This window comes from Pungitius pungitius, chromosome 7, assembly GCF_949316345.1.
Source record: "Pungitius pungitius chromosome 7, fPunPun2.1, whole genome shotgun sequence".
Classification (NCBI taxonomy): Eukaryota; Metazoa; Chordata; class Actinopteri; order Perciformes; family Gasterosteidae; genus Pungitius; species Pungitius pungitius.
In genome coordinates, this window is record NC_084906.1 from 6,618,052 (window position 1) to 6,641,648 (window position 23,597).

At 42.5% G+C, this 23,597-nt stretch overlaps 1 protein-coding gene across 1 annotated transcript; it reads left to right on the plus strand.

Annotated features, from left to right (window-relative positions):
- Window positions 1-18,521: 18,521 nt before the first annotated feature.
- On the plus strand, window positions 18,522-22,321 carry LOC134132177 (G2/M phase-specific E3 ubiquitin-protein ligase-like). The gene is made up of 7 exons (XM_062563482.1): window positions 18,522-19,222; window positions 19,841-19,924; window positions 20,210-20,496; window positions 20,991-21,214; window positions 21,396-21,596; window positions 21,706-21,895; window positions 22,014-22,321. The coding sequence occupies exons 3-7, from the start codon at window positions 20,268-20,270 to the stop codon at window positions 22,319-22,321; spliced, it is 1,152 nt and encodes a 383-aa protein (XP_062419466.1). The 5' UTR covers window positions 18,522-19,222; window positions 19,841-19,924; window positions 20,210-20,267.
- Window positions 22,322-23,597: the final 1,276 nt, after the last annotated feature.

Here is a 23,597-nt window from a genome sequence, read left to right on the forward strand (position 1 = left end):
GGGGCCCCCCCGACCATTCCCTCCCTGCTGTATATAGTATAGTGTGGGAATGAATGTCAGGACAAAGTCAGCAAAGGGCCGGCCCCTCCCAAACAACTCCCCCCCCCACCCCCAATGCACACAAACATTAAAATGTGTAAACCAAGCGTAAGTCGCTAGGAGGATCTTGTAAAAACTCTCACAGCATATTTTCTGCGGTCTCCTAAAAATATACCCTGTATTCTTGCCTATATCCTGATATATAATATATACTCTGTACTCTCATCTCATAATCTTTGCAATTATTCATACCCCGAGGACAGCCTGATGAATTGCCTGTGGTAATTAAAATGATTATGTGAGGAGTGCAAAATGGTAATTCGTCCTCGCACGACAGAGTTAAGTAAACCTGGTTATAAAACTCGCCTAATTAGCTGTCGTAAAATAGAGCATGATGGTAAACCAGGGACCAGGTAGTAATAGAGAGAGATGTTTTGGACATTAGACTTGCCATATTGTCTTCTTTTTTAACACATTTACAAAAAGCACTTCATGCGGTACCTTTGTTTGAGGGAACGTTCTACATTGTCACAAAACGATCTTTCATTTTTGTTAATTGCCCACATCACAGTAGGGCTGTCAATGTGTTAATCTGTGAAATTATTATGGCCAAGATTAATGCAAAAAAATATTTTACCGCATTTTACGCAACTTGGTTTACTTTCGGTGTGCGTTGAGCCCCGACAAATAGGCTATGCTAAGCTAGTTGCTAGGCTACTTCCAGCCCAAATTTTACCCTGCGCGGCATACAGTCTGAAGAGGACACCAGTGTGTCACTAAAAGACAGTGGTTTGGAAAACTGGCTAAATGTGGGGGGGTTGTTGAACAGAGAGCAAAGTGCACGAGGACAGCAGGAAGAGTCGATGGTTCAACATGTTCCACCAGGTGGAATTCTGCCTCCAGGATGATTTGTGTTCAAAATACAACTAACACAATGTCTAAAATACACGCTTTCCAAAGTGATCACTTTATAAGATTTAGTCTTTAGAAGAAAAACTAACTTTTTGGATTAATGAATTTCAAAATGTGAGATTAAATACAGCCCTAGTATTTGGTTAAAGCGACACGCTACTTTTCTGTGAAATTGAATGACTACTGAACACTTAATAATGGAACTTAACTGGTGTTGAATTTATATTGCTTTGAAAATTAACATTAACCTTAATGTGTTTAATGTGTTTTAAGTGAAACTTTAAGTGAAATTTGGAAATACTCCATTTCCCCAAAAAACTATATTCACATTATGTAAAATGAAATCAGAGGCAATCACGCCTGAATGGAGTCGCTTCTGGCCAATCAGATCATCATGTAATGGGGCTTAAGTGTTGAAGACCTAAATCAAAGTAAATAGATGAGCTGTGAGTGTAAGAAAACACATTCAAAACTATTTTTCTTTGCTCTAAAGACACAGTGACATGAAGAATACTCGAAGATCCTATGTGCACGTGTTAATTTGCTGAAAAGGAAATCAAATTCATCATGTTTGCATCACAATCCATATCTTTCCTCTCCGTGTGTAGCATAGCGATGATTTGAATAGCTCATCATTTACGTTGGTCTCAGTTTGCCGGATGTCTCCTGTGCCTCTCTTACCGTGTCACGCCCCTCACATCAAGTAGCATTGCACTGCCCACACAGACATGCACCATAACCTCTCCCACATTGGCCATCTCAGCACGGGTCTGTCACATGCGCGATAGCATTGCATGTGGCACTGCACTCGGGTAGTGGGGGGGGGGCAAATTTATCCCAAATATGATTTGAGATGATTGAAAGCTTTTTGATTTGAAAGTGTATTCTCTTTAGCTAAGTGCTCCGAGAGACCATCAAGGAAATTTAATTGCCTCACTTAGAGAAAAAAAAGCAGGTTTTCTGACCCAAACGATATCAGATCTTAACATCTCAACAGAAACACATGGAATTGGATGGTCAACTGGGCGCCTAATGTCATTGGGAAATGCAATTTTCTGATGGCATTTCCTAAGTCTGTCTCACCGAAAGAACAAGATTGATCAAAATCTTAATGAGCCATTTTCCGAAGTGGACTTTGGCTTTGGCTTTATGGTAGATTATGGAGCCAAACAACCATGAATGTTGACCTTATAAACCCAAAGTTTATCTGTTTGAAAACCAGTCAGCCTGAACAAGGATTACACAATCTGATTTATAACGTCAGAGCGGCAGGAAAAATCTATGTTAAATGTACACTACACACGAGAATGCAAGTATTTCTCTGTTGTTCATCGGACTTCTTTTGTGTATTTCTCTCCAACATGCCAATCTGAACACAGCAGACCCATTTCACACATTCTACCCAGCACAGGGGGTCCAGACTGGCCGGCCCCCTGCTAATAGTCGTGGTCCTAGTTGATGCCAAGCCGAGGGTGGATCATCCCCAACATCTTTAAACGAGATGGAGATACCGTCGGTGTTGAGACTCCAACACACACAAAAAAAAAGGAAAATCAAAGAGTTTTTTATACAAACAAGGAACATAAATGTTCCATCAGACAAGTATTGTCATGGTGCATTAGGCTCTTTCCATCAGGCTGTATATTCGGGTTGTTGATATTCTACTCATGGCAAAGAATGACACACATATTATGTCCCTTTGCTTCTCTCTTCGGAGGTCCCTCTACCATGAAATGTCAAAGCCCTATGCTTCGGACCACCATACACACACCTTCATACCGGTCTTCATGGTTGAGGAAATCATTTGTTTCACCAAATCAAGGAAAAAGCCTGCATGCATAATTCAACCGAGAGACAAAGCCCAAATATTGCAACTGTGAAAGAAGTGCTTAATGTGGGACGTGGCACACAAATACGTTATGCAAGGGATTGTTATGGCTAATTGTGCAGCCACTAGTGAAGGAAGGCACTGAGGTGGACAAGAAGCAGGCTTTTAGCTAGATATTATGAGAATCTGTAGGAGTGCTTATCCACTCTGCACTCAGTCCAGTGGCTTTCAATTTCATGCCCAGCCTCAAGTGAACACTGTCAGACACTAAGAGGACCATGAAACCGGCCGATGCAAACAACTCTTTGGCCCTTGTGAACCTTGCTGACGAGGCTCGAAGGTTACGTGGTCGGCTTTCGCTCTAAACTGTGCCAACACACTGTGAGATCCGGCACGCATTGCCTCTGTGCTAGCCCACAACATCGAACACTTTGAAGCCACTGACTGAGCTAACTGTGCTAACTGTGCCAGTGGTGAAAGCTGATTGTGGTTGGAGGCGCGCGTGTGTGTGTGTGTGTGTGTGTGTGCTCTCGCGGGACAAGGCCATCGGTCAGGGCGCCGTTACCCGCTGCCTGATATCAGTGCTGAGAGGAGACCATCAGCCAGCCATTTGGGCCCAACAGAGAGACTGGCGTGCACTAAGAAACACACACGGGACCGGCCCGGCAAGGTAAAGCTACAGAGAAGCTCGTATTAAAACACGCACACACAGTTAGAGGTTCTTCATTGTCCGGAGCCATTACTTCACTTTATCTTTATATATCAAGTAGTTGTTGGCTGCTCAATAAGGCTCGCAATATTGTTTAGAGAACTTGTAATGTCACCGTCAGGGATTACTACATAAAACTAATCTATCTTCTGGTCCCTATTTATACATTAATGGAGATGACTTTCCACTGTTGATATCACCAATGATTACAATGACCCTTAAAGAAACCACAGTGTAAAAGAACACAGAATCATAAAGCAAAATAGAACATAGCAGGTAATATGTCACATAAATAAAGCCTGTTAGTTTACATGTTAGCAGAGCTGCAGCGTGCTATGAGCGATGAGCTAATAAAGATATGTCCTGTGATTATGAATGATGAAAACACACTGTAGGTGACTGCTCCGGTCTGTACCTTTATCTAGCCCACACACACAAGCACACGCGTCAGCTTCTTTGCAACACTCTAGATAAGCAAACGAACGCGGTGTGATAACAGTCGACCACCATGTTGAAAATGTTTACCTTATGGCCCAAAACCTCATTCAAACTGTCACCCCACGTTTTCGTTCAATATCAATAAAGCGTGATGAATGTCATCATTTGAATTGAAATCTTGAAAGGCTCCATCACTACAACCTCCCGGCTCCCTTTGGAATAAAAACCCCACAAACAGCAGCAGCCTCAGTGTGTGCGCTGCATCGGCATCAGCTGAGCGGTTGAACCCTGCGCCGCGGGCCGGTGTCGCTGTGCTCGGCTAATGGCAGTCTCTTACAGAGAGAAACATCACTCTCTGCTCTTCTGATATCCACCAGGTGTTCTTCTCCCTCGGTAGCAGTGGAATGTATGGGAGACGCAACAAGCAGTGACCTTCCAGCTACAAAAAGCCCTCTCCACAGGACACTCTCACCTCATGCGAGTACCCATCAGCATGGAGGCAAAGTAACCAGGCGACTCTCTACTGTTGTGCACAAGTGAAGCAGCTGCGCAGAATAAAGTAATACAATTAAAAAGTGACTTGCGACAAAGTGGAACGTCTTGTGCTCTGGTATCGTGGAGGTTTGACATTTTGTTGGAAGACTGCTTTGTAATGATCAGAAAGTATTTGGTATGAGGTTTGATTACAATATTATATCGATCTGTGCATTATTACGTTAACAGACATCTCTGTGGATGAAGATAAGTAAGAGTGCAATCTAGGCGAGCTCATCACAGACTGTCCTTGAGGCTTTGAAAGCAGATCCATTTAGATTGTATGGCAGAGTAAAGAGAATATGGCCTATAATATCTACCACAGCTTTGTAGATAATGATCAAATGAAGAGGTCTTAGCAAAATAGCTTGTACCCCAATGCTGATTAGGATCCAAGTGTAGGGTGAGAAAAAACACTAATTAACTTCAGGACGATGTATCTCAGACCCGATCCGAGTTCCCCTGATTTGGTGATTTCATTCAACTCTGACAAGAAGTGCTGTTCTGTCCCTCAGATATTCAAGATTCTTTAAAAAACTGTTAGTGATAACCTGTGCCTTTACCATAAATGATCTACATTACATTGATCCGAATAAAGCTCAGAGAACAATGGAGGCGAAACGGCATCACTGGAAACTACTACACCAACGTGGACATACTGCATTAATATGTATTTATACAACCTACTGAAGGAAAGACAAACACCCATCAATTCCACTGTTTATTCTATTTCTCCTTAGTATTGGTAAACTAATCTTGATATGTCAGTCAGTTGGTAAAATATGTTAGACTGGAATGTTTTTTTAAGTGCTTTTGTCGAGAAAAGAAAAAAGGAAAGAGGACCTTGCATAGAACATCTCCTACTATGAAAACAGGGCATTTTTAGGATTACCTCACAATTTACTGTTTACATATGGAAAACCTGAGCGTACCAACAACCAACAGCTAAAACCACATTATCACATATCATATTACTCAACCTGCGTTGACATGCCACGTGCCTGTAGACTCTGAGGCCCACCCCGCTGTTTGTTCGCCGCGCAGTAATGAACTCGCTTGACTCGCTAAAACCGCCGCCCTGTCGACAGCGGCGCTCACGGCTGCCTGGGAAATAAGATCGACTATTAGCAGATGAAACGGCGCTATCGCCTCCATCTCCGTCTCCAATCAGGAACTTGTTTGCCTCGGCACAACCCCGAGGAGCGCGCGCCGGGCCTCGGCTGGTGCCACCAAATGGCGCCCGCGCCGCCGGTGCAATTAGGCCCCGCGTGGCACGGGCTGCCATTACGGATGAGAATCAAATTACCTTCATTAACCTGCCAAGTTGGCCGACGGCGTCGCCACCCACTGCTTCTGTCGCCGCCCCTCTCCCACCCCCGCCCTCGTGAAGGAAGATGAATGACGGACCCAAAGAGGTGCACGCGTGCTGATGTCCCCGCGGAGTTCTAATGCAACATCCCCGCCCAAAATTTTCTAATGCATTCATGCTCATGGAAACCATTTCCGCTGCCTCCACCGCGTGTGTTATAATGTTGCAGAGATGGAACGCGTGGCTTGAAAACAATATCGCGCGGTGTGAGGTCATTAGCTCTCCTGGCTCGACAAATGGGACGATACCTATGTGCGTGCATGCTCTTGACCGCTGCATATGGTGCCTTCATGAATAGACATTGTGCCGCCCCCCCGACGCTGGAACGCATTTATTTATCGCCATAACTGGGTGCGTCTGAACAATGGCCGCGAGGGATAAAACACAGCTAAATTGCACCACAATTACAAATAAGGAAGAGGGAACAAAGACCTGGGATTGGGAGGACATCACAGTCATATTTTCTTCCTCCGGTTTGACCTCGTTTTCTACCACGGAGGACGTCAAACGGAAAGAAACCCCCCCCACCCACAATAAATGGTTATTTCTCATAGGAAAACCCGGATCAAGTTAACAACAAAATGCAATCCTGTCTGGTTGCACGCATAATCATCTGGCCTTATGTAAAATTGCCCGCCGAGGCTCCAGGGGGAAGTGATATTTGTGGTGACTGGCTATCAGAGGCGGCATCAGAGGTAAGTGATTCTATTTAGATAGATAATAAATATGCGGTCATGGGGAACCTATATCCAAAACCCACATAATGACTTTTCTGCCGTGGCTGGAGGAGGAGGCTGTCGATCAGTCCTTTCAATATTTACAGCAATTTGCTCCCCTTCATCCCTCTCAGTGCTAATTCTATTTCCTCTTCATTACGAACACCATCTTTTTTAATGAGAGAGCCCCTCTCCCGGTTGCCGCGTCTCCTCAATTCGTATTTTTATCAATCACACAGAGGCTCACGGGCTGCGGGCACACGGTATCACACGGTGAAATCAGTCTTGAATTCCACTTAGCCGACGCTCTGACTGATTGGGGAATTAGCCTGAACGCCGCTTTAACAGCTCCCAGACAACTGTAGAACAAAAGCATTGAATGCCCTAAAACCTTACACTTTATATTGTATTCCACACAAACTCATCAAAATTAGCTCAAATATTTTGGATCCTTGATAACTAATACATTATGTATGAAAGCCCATGATGCTTTGTCTGAATTGATTTATTGCTACTCACAAAACGCATACCAGGCCACCTGGAGCTGGGCAATGTTTCAATATAACATAATATCCTCAAATGAGAAGAGATATTATGTGGGATTTTGGCTGTAGTAATATTGTGATGTTTTATTTTCCTGCTTCTAAAGAATGTGATACAGTGGAACCATTTCCCTTATTACACCAGTTCTGGCTGAGGGAAATGAAACAGGATTCTCTGCACCTGCTTGCTCGAATAATGATGATGATTTCGAAAAAACCTTCAGTTTAGTAGCCATTCCGTAAATATCAACACATACGGATACTGATATCAAGATAGTAGTCGTTTTTTCTGTGTTACTTCAGTGGTGAAATGTATGATCATAGTAACTGCGATATATGAATATTTTGGAGATGAAAACGATTCAACCGAAAAAAAGTTCAGTGTTTTTTTGTGAGGAACGACACACATGCCACTGTGCTCATGCTCAAGGCAGTTTTGTATTTTTCTTCATCTTCTTGTTGATCGGCTACGGAGAACATATCCTTTGGGAGTTTAAAGTAGAAAGAACATTGTTACAGTTGCGAGGCTCAAAATACAAATCTATCTATACAAATATTTAGACACACAAGCCGTTAATATCAGACATCCAGAGTTCACGTGAGAATGCCATTTGGTCCGGTGTAGCTAGGACCCTAAAACTGATGATAGCTTTGAAAATAAGTCTGGCTACACACACACACACTCACAGAAGAAAGACAAAAGACAAATTATGCAACAAAAAAAAGAAAATTCCACAAAACCAACTGAATGTTGGAAGGGTAAATTTAAAAAAAGGGATAAAAAGTTATATCCATCAGCGTAAACACTAAATGAAGCCTAACCCTTCCATAATAATTAATAATAATTATTTGTGTGATCAGAATTTGATCCATTCAGTCAAATAACATTTTGAAAGTATATCGTTAAGCTTTGAGCCAATTGTGCGCGCAGCCAACAGGAAGTGAGCCAGCTCGCTCAGTCTCCATCACGTATGAGCTCCGGGAGCAACCTCCACGGGAAGCAACGAGCCTACATCCAGCAAAGGGTCGGACCAGTCCTCTAAATACAGCCAGGTTTACTAGACACATGATGCCAAAGATAGGACTTGACCCCATTATGGTTACCAGTAAAAATGTTGTGGCTTTTGTCTAATAAACTTGACTTGCCCTTGGAAAATGTAGTCCAAATAATTTCTTCTTCTTCTTCTTCGTCTTCAATGTGTTTGTCCGCAACTTTATGAATGATCTGTCACTTAAAATGAGTTTGTGAGTTGGCATCTGCTCGAGTATGTCAAGATATTTAATCCAGCGCTTGAACCGTCTCCTCACATCTCATTTCACCTCTCAAATGAACATCTTCGGAATGACGGCAGACATGGAGTACGGTAACTAAAGGAATCCCGGCTAGTGTGTCATTGATTGACTCTAATATGTTACAGTAAATCACTTTTTTTCTCCCATCATCAATTACTCTCATTTATTTAGTGGACCATAACTCCATTTGTGAATGAAAACCTTACTCAAAAGAAAAGAAAAATTAAAGCTTGTGGGTGCAGGAGGATTGTTGGAAAAAGGAAGAAAATGAGGTGTCTAACCCAAAGTGACATTTACAAATTACCTGTTAATTTCAACTGGGTTGAGGGATGATAGGACTGAATTGCACTGACAGGAGGGTAAGCGGGTAATGAAAGGCGAGTCTGTAGTGGCTAAATGGGTAACCTGCACGTGGATGCGAAGCGGGTTGATTCCATGTGAGCACCTGAAGTGCTTTCCCGGCGTCTCCTCTGGACTGGATTCTGTCCACGCCCACCGGAGCGCCGCCCCGCCATCTACTTTTGGTCCAATTAAGCGGAGGCCGGATGATGAATAGTTACATTCAACCTTGTTATGGAGCCTGTGCTCGGGAGGATACTCGCCATGCAGACAGAGTGCGAGAGGACGTCCGGGTGTCGGAGTGCAAGGTGAAGTGGCGAGGCTTACAGCGGTGTCACCTTGCATCCGTCCTGGCTAATGTCTGCTGGGGAAAGAAAAGAAGAAAAAAATCGTCCCTCTCGGTGCCGAGAAAACAAGAGACAAAAAATCTATCCTCCCCCCCCCCCGATGCCCTGAGCAAACATTAGGGAAGAGAAAACAGTGCCAAGTGGAAAGGGGTGACATTTTGAATTGAATACCTGGATAATGGATGCGATCTCCCCGTAACCTCCATTTAGCTGGCAGAGCCGAAGCAGCACAGAATCAAGAAAGGATCCCTGAGGTCAGTGGAAACAGAGGACGTTGGTTAATGATGCCTGTGCTGCTATGAGATGCAAGGGAGAAGATAACCCCCCCCCCCCATTAGAAGTGTGTGTCCAAGAGTTTTCCTGGAATCCGGATTCAAAAACATAACCGCTATCCTGAGTTTAGCGCTGTCCACTTTATCGGCTCCTCTCATAGGCCGCTAGTTTTTCACACAGTCACACACATGTGAGAGAAAGCAAGAGAGACGAGAGGGAGATAAGGTCAATTAGGAGTGCGCGCTGATTTGCCTTACAAAAGGTCAGCCCAGGCTTCACAGCAACCCGACTGTCGGAGGATCCTGGCTGGAAAGTCCGTAACGATCTCGGCTGTGGCTGACAGAGCACCGGACCCCACCCTGACCTCTTTAGAGAGAGAGGCCGGCCCCAGCTTCTCCCTCACTCTCGTCTGACCGGAGAAAACTAATGAGTGTGAGGCTGTGGGTAAAACCTAATGGGGCTCACTAGTTTCTTTGCTCGGGGCTGACTGCTGAAAATGAACATTTAACCACAGCTCCGGTAATTGAAAAAATGACAAGCCCGTACATACAGGCCATCGGCCCACACAAACACGCTCACCCACCCACCCACGCTCAAATTATTCTGATTATTTGCCACCTCTGGATTAGAAGCGCCCCTCCACGATGTCACTTACAGCACCAACCAGCAGCGGCGTCACAATACACAGGACGAAGCGGAGATGTGGAAGTAACATCAATTAAAATGGGACCGTTAGCCTCTAGTTATGCCAGAGATGGAGTAAGTGGAGAGAGGCGCAGGCTTGATGTTACAGGGCCTTTAATGTGTGGGAGAAGGCTGCACAGTAACAAGCAAACGCTCTATGAGGAGCAACCGTCTCAGGAACAACAAAAAGAAGAAAGGGGGAGGAAAGAAAACATGGACACATGGCTCTCTTTGGGAGAAAATAAATAAATCCACTCAAAATGTGAGAATTTCAGAGCTTAACTTTGCTCACAGCTCCACCTGCTTGTCATTTATTGACACTGACACTTGTGTCTGGAGATTGACTGTGAATGCCGTGTGGTGCCTGAATAATGTGACCTTTGATCCCCGAGAGGAAAAAAACATTGTGCAGAAGCAGATGCGTCTTTGTCTGAGCCTCAAAACAGGTCGAAGACAGATTTGAGTCCATAGGAGTAGCTTTGATGACAAAGTGGAGTTTGTGTGTCTTTCTAGAAATTTTGTATAAAAAAAGACTTGCTCAATGCAACATCTAATAACATTATTAAATGGAACCTGGAGATTACGATCTCAGATTAATTAGTTGAAGGGATCAAATCACTATTAGGTGAATATATATTTTTTACCTAAAATGTGCTTGTAGATACATTCAGAGGAATTGCTTAAGGTAGGGAAGCACTACTCGCAAGTAGAAGCTATGTATTTTGAATTATAAATAATTTCATTTTGTTTCATCTAAAGGGGACAATGTCTCTGTGCTTACATTAATTCTTAGTTTAGCATGTGTTCGTACATGATTTACATGCCAATCGTGGTCCAATATGCTGTGTAGATGCTGCATTAAAACGCTGAGGACTTTTCCCAATAGAAAAGGTTTTTGCACCGCGTGATTGGCTTTGGTCAAAGTTTGCTCAACTGATGGATCGTCCAATCACCACCTCATATAGCAGTTATTTTTTAAAAGAACCTGTCCGCTCTTCATAAGATGACCAATCGCAGCATTGGGTCCAGTGGCGGCCTGTTCCGCGCCACAGACTGCCACGCCATCGTTTCACGTCCTCTTCCTCTTCAGGGTGTGGTTGTGGATTGGAGCGAGTCCTGGTTACATATTTAGTAGTAGTGATGCCCGCTACCTGGAGAATGCCAGAATGCTTTTTCTTTTTAATGACTGGCTGATTGAATACAGATGTAATGTTTTTTTGTATTATTACTAAATAAAACCAGTGCCGGTGGATGCAGCTGTAGGCCCTTGATACATATTTTGGATGTTTTCTCTCCCATTGACTTTGACTCCTACAAGACTAAAACTTCAACCTGTCTCTTGGATCCTATTCCGACTAGGCTGCTTAAAGAAGTAGCATGTTTTTACTGTATATTATTAAACTCTTTGTTGACAGGAAATGTACAACAGCCCTTCAAGGTAGCTGTAATTAAACTGCTTCTTAAGAAACCCACTCTGGATACAGAGGTGTTAGTCAACTATAGACCTTTCAATAACATCTATTCATCTCGAAGATCCTTGAGAAAACAGTCAAAAGTCCGTTGTGTGACATTGGTTAATACAGGTATTTTAAGTCAGGATTTAGATCTTGTTGGACCCATTGCATCTAGAACATTTGGCTGGTATAAAAGGAACTGCACTCAGCTGGTTGAAGTCGTATTTATCAGATTGAAGAAGAAGAACCTACCCTTTATTGATCCTCTTGGAGAAATGATTCTCTGCATATTACGCATCCCACACAGTGGGAGCGGTGTGCTGCCAGTAAAGGCTCCCGGGTAGCAGATAGAGGTTTGGGTGTCTTGCTCGGGGACACTTTGACATGGAACATGGAGTAGCCGGGGGTTCCAGTCGCCAACCCTGCGGTTCCCGGCGCACCCACTCTACTCCATGTCACAACTGTCGGCAAACATTGATCCAAGTTTGTGTTTGTAAACGGTGAAACCTCGATGACCACCATGAACTTTCTTTGTATGCAGACGATACTCAATTGTATCTATCGATCAAGCCAGACGAGTACTACCATATTGCCTTACTAGAGAGCTTTGCTTCATAAATGCTGGGTAACTTGTGGTTCCTAGAGTCTTAAAAGGGTAGGATGAGAGCCAGAAGCATTAGTTATCAAGACCTCTGTGGAACCAGCGTCCACTTTCAATCCGGGGGGGCAGACAGTCAGCTCGTTTAAGATCTTCCTCTTAGATAAGGCTTATGAATCGGGCTGGCTCGGGTTAGCCCGGACGAGCCCTTAGATGAGCCGCTATAGGCCTAGACTGCACTGAGGTCCTCTCTCCTCGGTCTCCTTTTTTAAGAATTCACATCTCATTAAATTACTAATTCAGCTTCTTTCCCCAAATTTTTTGTGCTTTTTTGGATCTACAGACCCTGGTGCTGCCTCCTGACACCTACCGTTGCTTTAATCATTATCGTTAGTCACATCACTAGAACTGTCATCATAAACCGACATTACTGACTTGGCCTCTTTTGTGTTTCTGTGGATGTTTACACCTGATAGTGGTTAAATTGGATGGTGGTTGCATCTGATGGTGGTTATATCTGGAAAGTGGTTGTTACAGCAGTGGTCCTGCCTTACACCTGGCTTACTACTTTAATATTTGTATCAATTCTGTCATATGCATTGAACGTATATTTTACATTGTTCATCCTATACAAATTACATCTAATGCATTCAGACCATCCCGGGAGGGTTCTCCAAGGTTTCTTTATCCTCACTGTGGAAGATGTTGTATGTGGGAAGGTGGGTATTTTCCTGTGCCGATGGTAGAATATATAATTAACAATTACCCTATCTAGCAGTTAATATTGATGATCCGGAACTGGATAATTTCTAAAAACCTCTTTTTAATATGGAGATGTGTCATCGAATGCATTTCAATTGTTACTTTGTGTGTGCTTTAAATTGTTGTGGACCACAAGAACCCCTGGAGAGCCTCAGGAGGTGGTGCTGATTCCAAATGTATAACATAAGACTGATTAAAGCCAGATTATTATCTCAGGCACTAACCAGATTGAACACAAGCACTGAAACCGTGATCCATCATAATAGTTGAGCATTATCTTAAATGTCCAATGGCTATTCCATTTATGAATGTTATGCTTGATGGATGACGGCAATTAACAAAATGCAATCTCCAAAGAGTTCTCAGAATCACTGCTCACACACACATTTTAACATATGCCCATCGAAAAGGGCTAAACCCTGCTCAGTGTGCTGCTTGAGTAGATTCATTTGAATACAGCAGTTCAAGTTTAAAGGGAAATATTCTGCTTTCCGAGTCATTTTTGAAATATTATCTGAACAAGATGCAATTATCAGCAGTTAATGGAGCAGCTTCGCATTTTAAACCTCGTTCCAACCAACACGTTCTCTCTGAATCAAAGAGGTTTGTGTCCCCTCCGCATATATATATGGCCTGTGTGTGCCGTGTGGGTGTCCCACTGACCGGTCAACCCGGGAGATACAGGCTTCACACACTCAACTTACAAACACAGTACCGTATTTTCGCGACTATAAGGCGCACTTAAAATCCTTTTTTTTCTAAAAAAACGGCGCGTGCGCCTTGTAATCCGGAGCGCCGTATATATGGCTCAATTGGTTGATTCATACTGGTTAACGAGGATCCATTGGAGGGAAAATCTGGTGCCAGCAGCCGCGGTAATTCCAGCTCCAACAGCGTATTGTAACGGACTGTGTTTTCATGTTCTGGAGCGGCATTGCACTTTACAGAGTTTTGGGATGTTCAGTGAAGGGCGCACAATGTGACGTCACTCATCTTAGTGCCACCTATGGGGACGCGGGAATTGTTGTTGTTTTGGAGAGCGATGGTGTGTTTTTGTTCGGCGTAGGCTACGGCCGACAGTAGCCTGTTTCTCGACAATAAAACCAGAAGATAAGCACATTGTCCAGAGATTCATTAGCGAGAGTCGCTACAGTACATTAAAGCTCGTAGTTGGATGTCGGGATCGCGCTGACGGTCCGCCGCGAGGCGCCACCGTCTGTTCCAGCGCTGCCTCTCGGTGCAAGATGCACCAAAGCATTTGCCAAGAATGTTTTCATTAATCAAGAACGACAGTTGGAGGTTCAGAGATATTGTTAATATCCACATTAACGTTTGAACAACGTTACCATGGGAGTGAAGAGTTTTCAGAAAGCTTAATAACGTTTGATTTAGCACAGCCCGATCTAGTGGATACATAACGCAGCCCCAGTCAAACGTTTTACTGCAGTTACTTCTATGCGCCTTGTGATCCGGTGCGCTCTATATATGAAAATAGTTCTAAAATTGGCGATTTATTGAAGGTGCGCCTTGTAATTCAGTGCGCCGTATAGTCGCGAAAATACGGTAAATGGAAGGATTGTGTTGCTATTATATATTATATTTAATTGTTCTGTAACATATACATTTATATAGCTTTAGAAGTTAAGGAGAGTTTAAATATTGTCTGGTGTGACTGAACAAATCATGGGAAACGCTGTCAGCCGCACATTGTTGTTGGATGGCAACATCAAATTAAGCTTCCGTCTGCATGAATGGAGTGAAACAAAATGGCCGTTCTCTGCAATTATCAGGAGGCCGTAGCCTGAAGCTGTGAATCAACATCAAATGTCCAGACATAACAATGCAACAAGTGGTTGGTCAAACACTAGCTGCGCAGTGAAAACAGTTACTGCTTGGACTCCAATTACAAATAATTATTGCAGCTGTGACAGCAGCTACTGAATACAAAGCTGCTTCTTTTTCTCATGTCCCCAAATTACTATTGATCATCTAAAATAATTACCATGATTACTTTTACCTCCAAATGATTTTCATTCAGTTCCAAGAACACTGTGTGAGCCGTTATTCAAGATGCAAGATATATGGAAAAAGACATTAAGATGAATTGAATGCTTTTCTATCGGCCCTCTAACAGTTGGAAGTTCACAGCGTGCAGCACATCAAGCCACAGTCCCATCAGCAGCTTTAAAAGGCTGATGGGGGATTCCCAATGTGAGGGGCTGCGTGCTGCATAGTTTCGACGCGCAGGCTGTCGGTCTGTAACTCAGACGCGGCATGCAGAGGACTATGGGGCGCCGTTTGTAAAATGTTGCACGTTCTAAAATCCTGCGCAGTTTTCGTACATTTAGCGTTATCATATGAATAAAAAAAGCAGGACAATATTCACATGTCACTTTTTCAAACATTTAGAGACAAAATCATGTAAATACATGCAACAACTTTTCCAAGTACAATGTTTGGCAGTAACAAAAAGTTGTTAAATAATATAAATATTAAATGTAAATATAAGTGTTAAATGTAAATCTAAATGTTAAATCTATATCTAAATGTTAAATCTATATCTAAATGTTAAATCTAAATATTAAATCTAAATCTAAATGTTAAATCTAAATCTAAATGTTAAATCTATATCTAAATGTTAAATCTATATCTAAATGTTAAATCTATATCTAAATGTTAAATCTAAATCTAAATGTTAAATCTAAATCTAAATGTTAAATCTATATCTAAATGTTAAATCTATATCTAAATGTTAAATCTAAATCTAAATGTTAAATCTATATCTAAATGTTAAATCTAAATCTAAATCTAAATGTTGAGTTGACATGTTAGACTCGAGGATCGAACATTCCCATATTTACGGTAATTGTGTTCCCGTTGTGTAACAACGCATGGAGAAAGCGCGGTATTTTAGTCACTTCATGCTGCAAGGCAAGATGGCCAGTCCTGAACTAGCCCTTGTCATAGAGCGAGCTGTTGCAGCTGGCGTTAGGGCGGCCCTCCAAGACCGACCGACGCCTACACCAGGAACAAGTCTCGTCGCAACAGACACCACATCATTGCCGTCGGTAAGTTCGTAAATACGGTTGTTTTTTAAGGGGGAAGGGTAGCTAGCAAGCTAACTATGCTAGCTAGCTAATTCTCCAATTAGCCATGTTGAAGCCTACAAAGCTACCACAGGGATTAATGGCAGGTCTTGACATTAGCACCCGCCAAATGCAGATACATTTCGGCTGCGGCGGGTAAAGCGGTCGCTCCCGTTAGCCACTTTGATGGGTGGAATTCTATATATCTCCGTGTACTTGTTATACGGACTGTCTCGTGTTCAGTGTGTTACGTCTAAGATATTATGTCCCTTAAAATGCTGCCGTAGGGGAAAACGGGTGGTTATAGGCAAAAGGGTGTTGGTACTGTGTCATGAGTGCATCCTCCACCAGCCCAGAATGCTCTGTTACTTTGGTGGCAGCGATGGTTCATGTGCACCGACTACGGCCCGCCTCGACTAAGTGACGCGTCGGCATCTATGCGCCTCCTCGGTTTAGCTTAGCTCTTTCAGATTAGCTAGTAGGCTGAATCCACTTCTGAGAGCTATGCGCCGCCGGAACCAGGCGTAGAGATGAAGACCCGTTTAACAGCTCATGGCTATTCGGCAGATGGTCGGCCAGCTGAGATCCATATTGACCTGCCTGCGCCGTTTTCTAAAATAATAAACTCATTGTAGGGTTGTCAAGCCTCACGCATTATCCGTGAGACACACGCATTTCAACCACCTCACACGCCACACTTTGATAAGGACACGCCAAACAAGTTGTCCTGCTAACGTTGATGCTGCGCACGTATCATTTTCCCCTCGGCGTACGCTCGTTACTAGGCAACATACAGCGCGAACACACGTGTCCGGTGGATGCTTTTGATGAAACAAGGCGCATTTAACATTTAGTGACTGTACATATACGAGTTTTTTCTTGATTTGGCTGTTGCTGATTATTTTAACGGAACTGACAACCCGGTTCATAAATTAGACCAATTAATAAAATGTATGCAATACTGCATACTAAAAATAAAAACTCTACCTAGTCAACTAATGACGTGCCTGTGTCGATAGCAAATGTTATTATTTGGAGCACTGCATTAATGTGATGTTTTAATTTCTTTAGGTATCAGCAGTGATTTCATCACCAAGTACAGCGACCACATCACAGAGATCGGTAGGTTTTGAATTCATGAGAGACCTGGTACCAAGCCTGTTATGTTGTTATCAAAACCTTTTGGCTGCGGGGCAGCCCCGATTATAGTAAACCTGTGATTGACCACCATAAATAACTACATGGTAAAAACTAGAGCTGCAACTAACGATTATTTTAATAATCGATTCATCTGTCGATTATTTGTTCGATTAATCGATGAATCGGATAAAAAAATAAAAAATGTAAAAACATTCATTTCCAACCCTTTATTGAAAAATAGAACTGACTGTGCACTTTCTAAATATGTTTTGCACTAACAGATTGCTCCTTGAACATCCCTAAGTAAGCAAATAAAATGGACTAACACAAAAAACATACACACATTGCATGATGTATACTTTACAGCCGCCAAATTAAATATATTAGGCACAAAATCATGAATCATTGCCGTGGTGCTCCCGTACCAGGCCATGTCGCTTTTGCATATCTTACAATCAGACATGTCAACCCTCCCGAATTTCAAAGCCCCTCACGAAAATATCCCGGACCGACCTTTCTCCTGATTTCCACCCGGACAACAATATTGCTGCACCACCCGTCACTGGGCGCGCTGTTTCAGACCGAACAATAATAAAGGTTACACCTTGAAGTCGAGCGCGGCGATTAGAACGTGAAACTACTGGCGCTGCAAAGACAACCGCAGCACCCCCCCCCCCCCCCCCCCCCCCCCCCCGTTGCCGCTAGGACCCGCACCCCCCATTTCAGTGTGAAATACCTGGGAGGATTTAGGTCGCATTGGTTTCTCTGCCTCCGCATGTTTCAGAACAGTATTACGGGTCTCTCCGATGGTCTTTCCTTTACCTCAGCTCTGCTCTTTTTTATTTATTTTTCTTAGCAACGCTCTGCTGCGCGAGCGCTCAACTTTTTTTTCCTCAGCTCTGCGCGCGCAACTTTCTTTTAATACTCAAACATAATAGTCGCGCGACACAACGAATCGATAATGAAATTCGTTGCCAACGCTTTTAATAATCAATTTTAATCGATTTCATCGATTCGTTGTTGCAGCCCTAGTAAAAACCATAAAATTACTGGCCATGGACAAACAACTGACGTGTCATGACATGGATTAGATGTCCCCAGTATCCTGGCAGTAGATACTCAACAAGGTGGTCAAGGTTTCTGTTGACGCCACCGATAACTGAACTTAGGTATAAGAACTGCCTCGTTCTGTTAGGGGGCAAGGAGGTTCTTGACAGTCTGCAGAGCACGTAGCTGTTGTGACCTTTCCTCCCTTGCAAGGAAATAAACAGAGAAAGACATATTTGACTCAGAGCCTTTGTTTCTTACTTTACGATTATCTGTGCAAAATCTTCCACCACAACTTTCTGCAATGCATGTTAAGAGATGCTGAAGAGGTTAGGGCATTGACCCTGTTGTGATTTCACATATTTAAAATTGTTCACTCTTAACACAGGTACCTCTTACATCTTTTCCCCAACGAAGTGGTGCAAGACCGGGGTTAATAAGACGAAGACCTTACAAAACATTCACAAAGGACATTGTGTGTTTGCCTTGGTCGACAAACACAATCTTCTCCATACCAAGAGGAGACACCAGAACGAAATTAGCGGAAGATGGCCTCATTGGCAAAATATCATTTTCATCCGAGTGGTCTGAAGTCCAATTAAAATTGGAAATAACAGCCATCTTTAGAGCCACGTTCGGATTGTCGGAGAACCAGGAATTCCCATTTGAATATTTATGCACCATAAAGGGATGTAAAAAACTGATGAAACCCAAGGTCACCAACTCTTTTCCATGGGGAGGAAAAGAAGTTGCGTCCATCTGCTCAAACACATGCCTGTACATTTTAGCAGGAATGCAGAGACCTGCCGAGGTAAACATTTTTCTCTTCCAATCTTTTGTATAGTTATTATTCTTTTTGATTTACATAAATATGTAATATAAGAGGTATTACAGTTTATATTCAGGTATGTCCCTGCTATATTCTAAGATATTAGGCCCACACAGTGTGTCAATGTTTGCATGAAGTGAAATAAATCTGATTATTAAAAATAAAAAACATATGAAATAACTTTTTTGGCTAATGGTAAACAACCCTCTTTCTGCTCAGGAGGAATTTATAGCAGTGTCTGATGACAGTGACTTTGAAGATCCTGCACCACGGAGAAGGAGAGGTTGGTCAATGTTTTTGTGCTATTACAAGAAGTGAGACTTGTATCTGAAGGGAGACTAAGTGTTTTTTATCATTCAGTGACTCGGGGAGAGGCATTGTGTACATCCCTGATGGAAACTCAAGGAAGAGATCAGCAGGCAGAGTCCAGAGCCCATACAGATCAGCAGGCAGAGTCCAGATCCCATACAGAGTCCAGATCCCATACAGATCAGCAGGCAGAGTCCAGATCCCATACAGATCAGCAGGCAGAGTCCAGATCCCATACAGAGTCCAGATCCCATACAGATCAGCAGGCAGAGTCCAGATCCCAGGCAGATCAGCAGGCAGAGTCCAGAGCTCAGGCAGAGTGGGGAAGGGAAGGACAGACTGGAAGGCTGGATGCACATGTGATCCCTAATCACTTTGCAGATTTTTTGTACGGTACTTTTTTGTGTTCAATAAAATGTTGCAGTGATATGTATATGTCTGCATGTTCACTATATAATAATATTGCCTTTACAAATATATTATCTAGTATTTAATCTACGAAATTACACTGCATGTTAAACATGTTTTTTTTTCCAGTAGTTCAATAATTGTTTCAATTATTTCCCACTATTTAACAATGCACCTGTTTCAGCCCTGTGGATTATGAGGAAGATGAAGCTGTGGATGAGGCCATAAGACGCAGTCTTTTGGAAGAGTCGGTCTTGCTTGATTCAAGGTATATTTTTCATAAAAAAATGTCTTGTATTATATGCAGTGCTGTTGAATTATCTTTAAACAATACTATCCAAACTATTATTCATATTTTCCTGTCTAGTTATTCCATTTATGTAGTAAATCACATTGAACGTGCCTCTATAATAATTAACACCGTATTTCTATCCAAAGTACTATGTATTTAGTTTAATTGTGCAACACAGATTTTCTAAATGGATTAAGTACACAAGGCTATAAAACACTGTGACAAATATCCTATTTATATTCAGTTTGTTTTGGTTTCAAGGTCTTCAGAAGTTTTGACCAGAGAAGAGATAACTGGAATTCTGAAAGCACATGCCGAAATGGTTGTTACCCCAACGCCGAGACCAATCTTCATAAGCCGGAGTAATGTTTGGACCACTGCCTTTCGGCAATTCAACAGACCCAGATTTTCAGAGAGCTCTGGAATGCTTTATGTCACGTTTGCAAGTGATGAAATGGAGGAAGATGCTGAAGATTTGGGAGGGCCACGACGAGAGTTCTTTCGTTTGCTTGTGAGGGCTATCTTCCAAGGCAGTGGAGCATTTGAAGGTAAAATATCCGTGTCTAGGAAATCCTTATTTTGTGTAGATTGTAATTCCACTCACCATACCTAAAGTTTCCAGTTCCTGCATTTGAGAAATATTCCCACAGTTTGACGTTGCCACACGATTGAGATGGTGTTTCTTGAGGACTTTACAGGATTTTTCACTGTACGTGTGTGGTTTTACACACACATACAGTGCATTGAGGATTTGCCAAAAGGCCACCAACGTTTGTGAAACCTCACCAATAGTTTCCACTAAATCCTACGCACTGCAGCTTTAAGATTTTAGTTTCCTACACCTTTACTCCAATTCCAGCCACTGAATTGTGGGGGCAATGTGTGAACAGTGGTGGCCACTGACACTAGTTAATATATTCCTCCGATGCTTGTTTGAACTTGAACAGTCTTTAAAATGTTTTTAAAGTAGCATGCATGCCAGTTGACCTGGTGAGCTGATTTTGTTGTATAATGCTGTTATGTTTGTTTTTCTTTTCCTCAGAGTCTCCCAACGGGTTTACTCCAAAGCTGAACATAGCTCATGTGCAAAACGGAGTGTACAGAACCATTGGAAAGATGATGTCTACCATAATAGTCCAAGGTGGTGAACCACCAGCATTCCTTGCACCACATGTAGTGGACTACATTGTGACTGAAGATATCCTGCAAGTACGTGTCACTCCTGATGACATAGCTGACGCGGAGTTAAGGGATTCTCTGAAGAAGGTATTAGTATAAAACCAATTATGCTTTAATATGCATGGGATACAGATTCAACTGTTGTCTGTTTCTTGGAATGTCCATGGTAATGTGGGCCTTATCTTGTTTCCTGAGTTTGCTGTTACATGAAAAGGTAATTTCTAAAGTTTTTTTAAATAGTAAATTCTGCAATTGATCTCATCTTCAGGTCAAACAAGCAAGCACAGTGGATGAGCTAGAGGAAGCGCTGGACTGCTGTGACACATGGAGATTTCAGATTGAGGGTCTTCCAAACCCAGTCACCATGGACAGAAGAAATGAATTTATTAGGAATGCAACATTGTATCATGTCATCTTGCATCAACAAAGTTGCTTCAATCAACTGATGGATGGTCTATCCTACTATGGAGTAAGTGAAAGTAATGTATTACTTATGGGACAAACATCAACCATGGTGTACACAACAGCTAGTTCTGCAACAAAAACTATTCCCATGGTTCCTTTCTTCCCCCCGAAAGGTACTTCCACTTCTGAGGGAACATCGTAGCATGAGAATCTTTCTTGACATGCCTGAGAAGAGAGATGAGGTCACAGCAGAAGTTCTTGCTTGCCTCTTAAAGCCAAGCTACTCTGTCCTGGGCAGCGACAAAAGGCCAAAAGAGGAGCTCATGGTTGTAAAGTTCAGAGAATTTCTCCAGTGTGTGGAGAGTAAGTGGGCACATGCACTCTTCACTTCATGCCACTTGTGTCTGTAGAGACCGTGTGCTAATTATTTTGAAGCTGCAATAATGTTGTTCTCATATGTGGGTTGTTTTGTTTTCTTAAGATAAAGAGCTTGGTGAAATCCTTGGGGCCAGAACACTGACTGAAGAAGAGAAGGACTTCGTTCAGAACTTGGGCCTCGGTCACATCCTGGCTTTTGCAACAGGGAGCAGCAAAATTCCAGCTGTTGGATTCCAGCCAAATCCCAAAATCGTCTTCATTCATGACGAGATTAAGCGTCATCCGGTTGCGCACACCTGCTCAAATGAGCTTCTCATATTTGTCAATGCCAAAAACATGGCTGATGATGATGAATTTGAGTACTGCTTTGTGGTGGCCCTGATGAATGGAGCCTTGTTTAGCACCATTTAAGGACACTTGTAGTGACGGCACATTGTCACACATGGTTTAAGTGTGTTTCGACTACTGACCTGTCAACTGCATTGTATATTTATGTTCCAGTGGCTATAGTTAACTTTACAATGTTTAGGATAACCTACAAATGTTGCTGTGATGGTTTTGTAGGATATGATCCAAATAAAGACTAGATGTGAGCAGAAACTTTTTTTTTTATTAAGGTTACACTCAAAGTATCTGAAAAATAATGATTCCAAAAAGGGTTAAATTAATTCAAAATTCCATCAAGAGAAGGAAAAACAAAACAAATCAAAACTTATCCCACATGGGCACTTAACAGACTTTAGATGACGACCAGACAGAGAACACATGACACAACTTCAATACCCGAGGGGAACCAAACAAGTAACAGTAGAAAATAAGCAGACTGATCATAATGAAGAGCAAATATATCTGTTTCATTGTCCAAGTCTAGCACATTCATTGACTCCAGTTCATAAAAAATGGGTGAGTAGACATGACTGCAATTATTATTTAAGTCCCTGTTAAAACGTTCAATGCGCTGGTTATGTACAGAGCTTCCTGTTAAAACAGATTCTTCTCCTCTGCTTTCCCGCATATCCTCCCAAACAAGAACATTCTCTCCCCCCAAGTCAGTTCTGATATGCAGAGGTCTGCCAAACTGTCTTATTGCTGTAGTGAAAAGCTGTTTAACGGTTTCAGACCGATTGTTGTTAGAGCACTGGAGAAACATGAGCATCCTACTGTAGCCGTCCATTGCACCATGTACAACTAATTTCCATCTTATCAGTTTATGGTTACCATCCAGGTGCCAGATAAAATTTGGACATGGCACAGAATAAACACGCCTGGATATCGTTGTTCTCCGCCTGGACTCAACACCCCCAGAATCAACCCTTTTAATTGACTCTCTTAACCTCTTTCTTTGCACCACAATGTCCCTTGAACGCATATGTCCATTAAGCATGACCTCTCCCACATGAGGATGTTCTGCTTTAATCTGAGATACTGCAGAATCTAATTCCTCATCACTAAATTGTACAAACTTTGTTCTTGAGATGTTGTGCTCCCTCATAAGTTTGTACAGGGTTGGTCTGGAAATGCAGAGGATGGAAGCAACTTCTGTCAGTGTGGTCTTTAATGACAGCACATTTTCGATATCTTGTTTGGAAATGTAGCTCTGCTGTCCAAGGTTACCATCCTGGAAGAACAGCAAAGTGGATACTTGAAACATAATACAGCTTTGAATTACAGTCATTCACTTTTTACT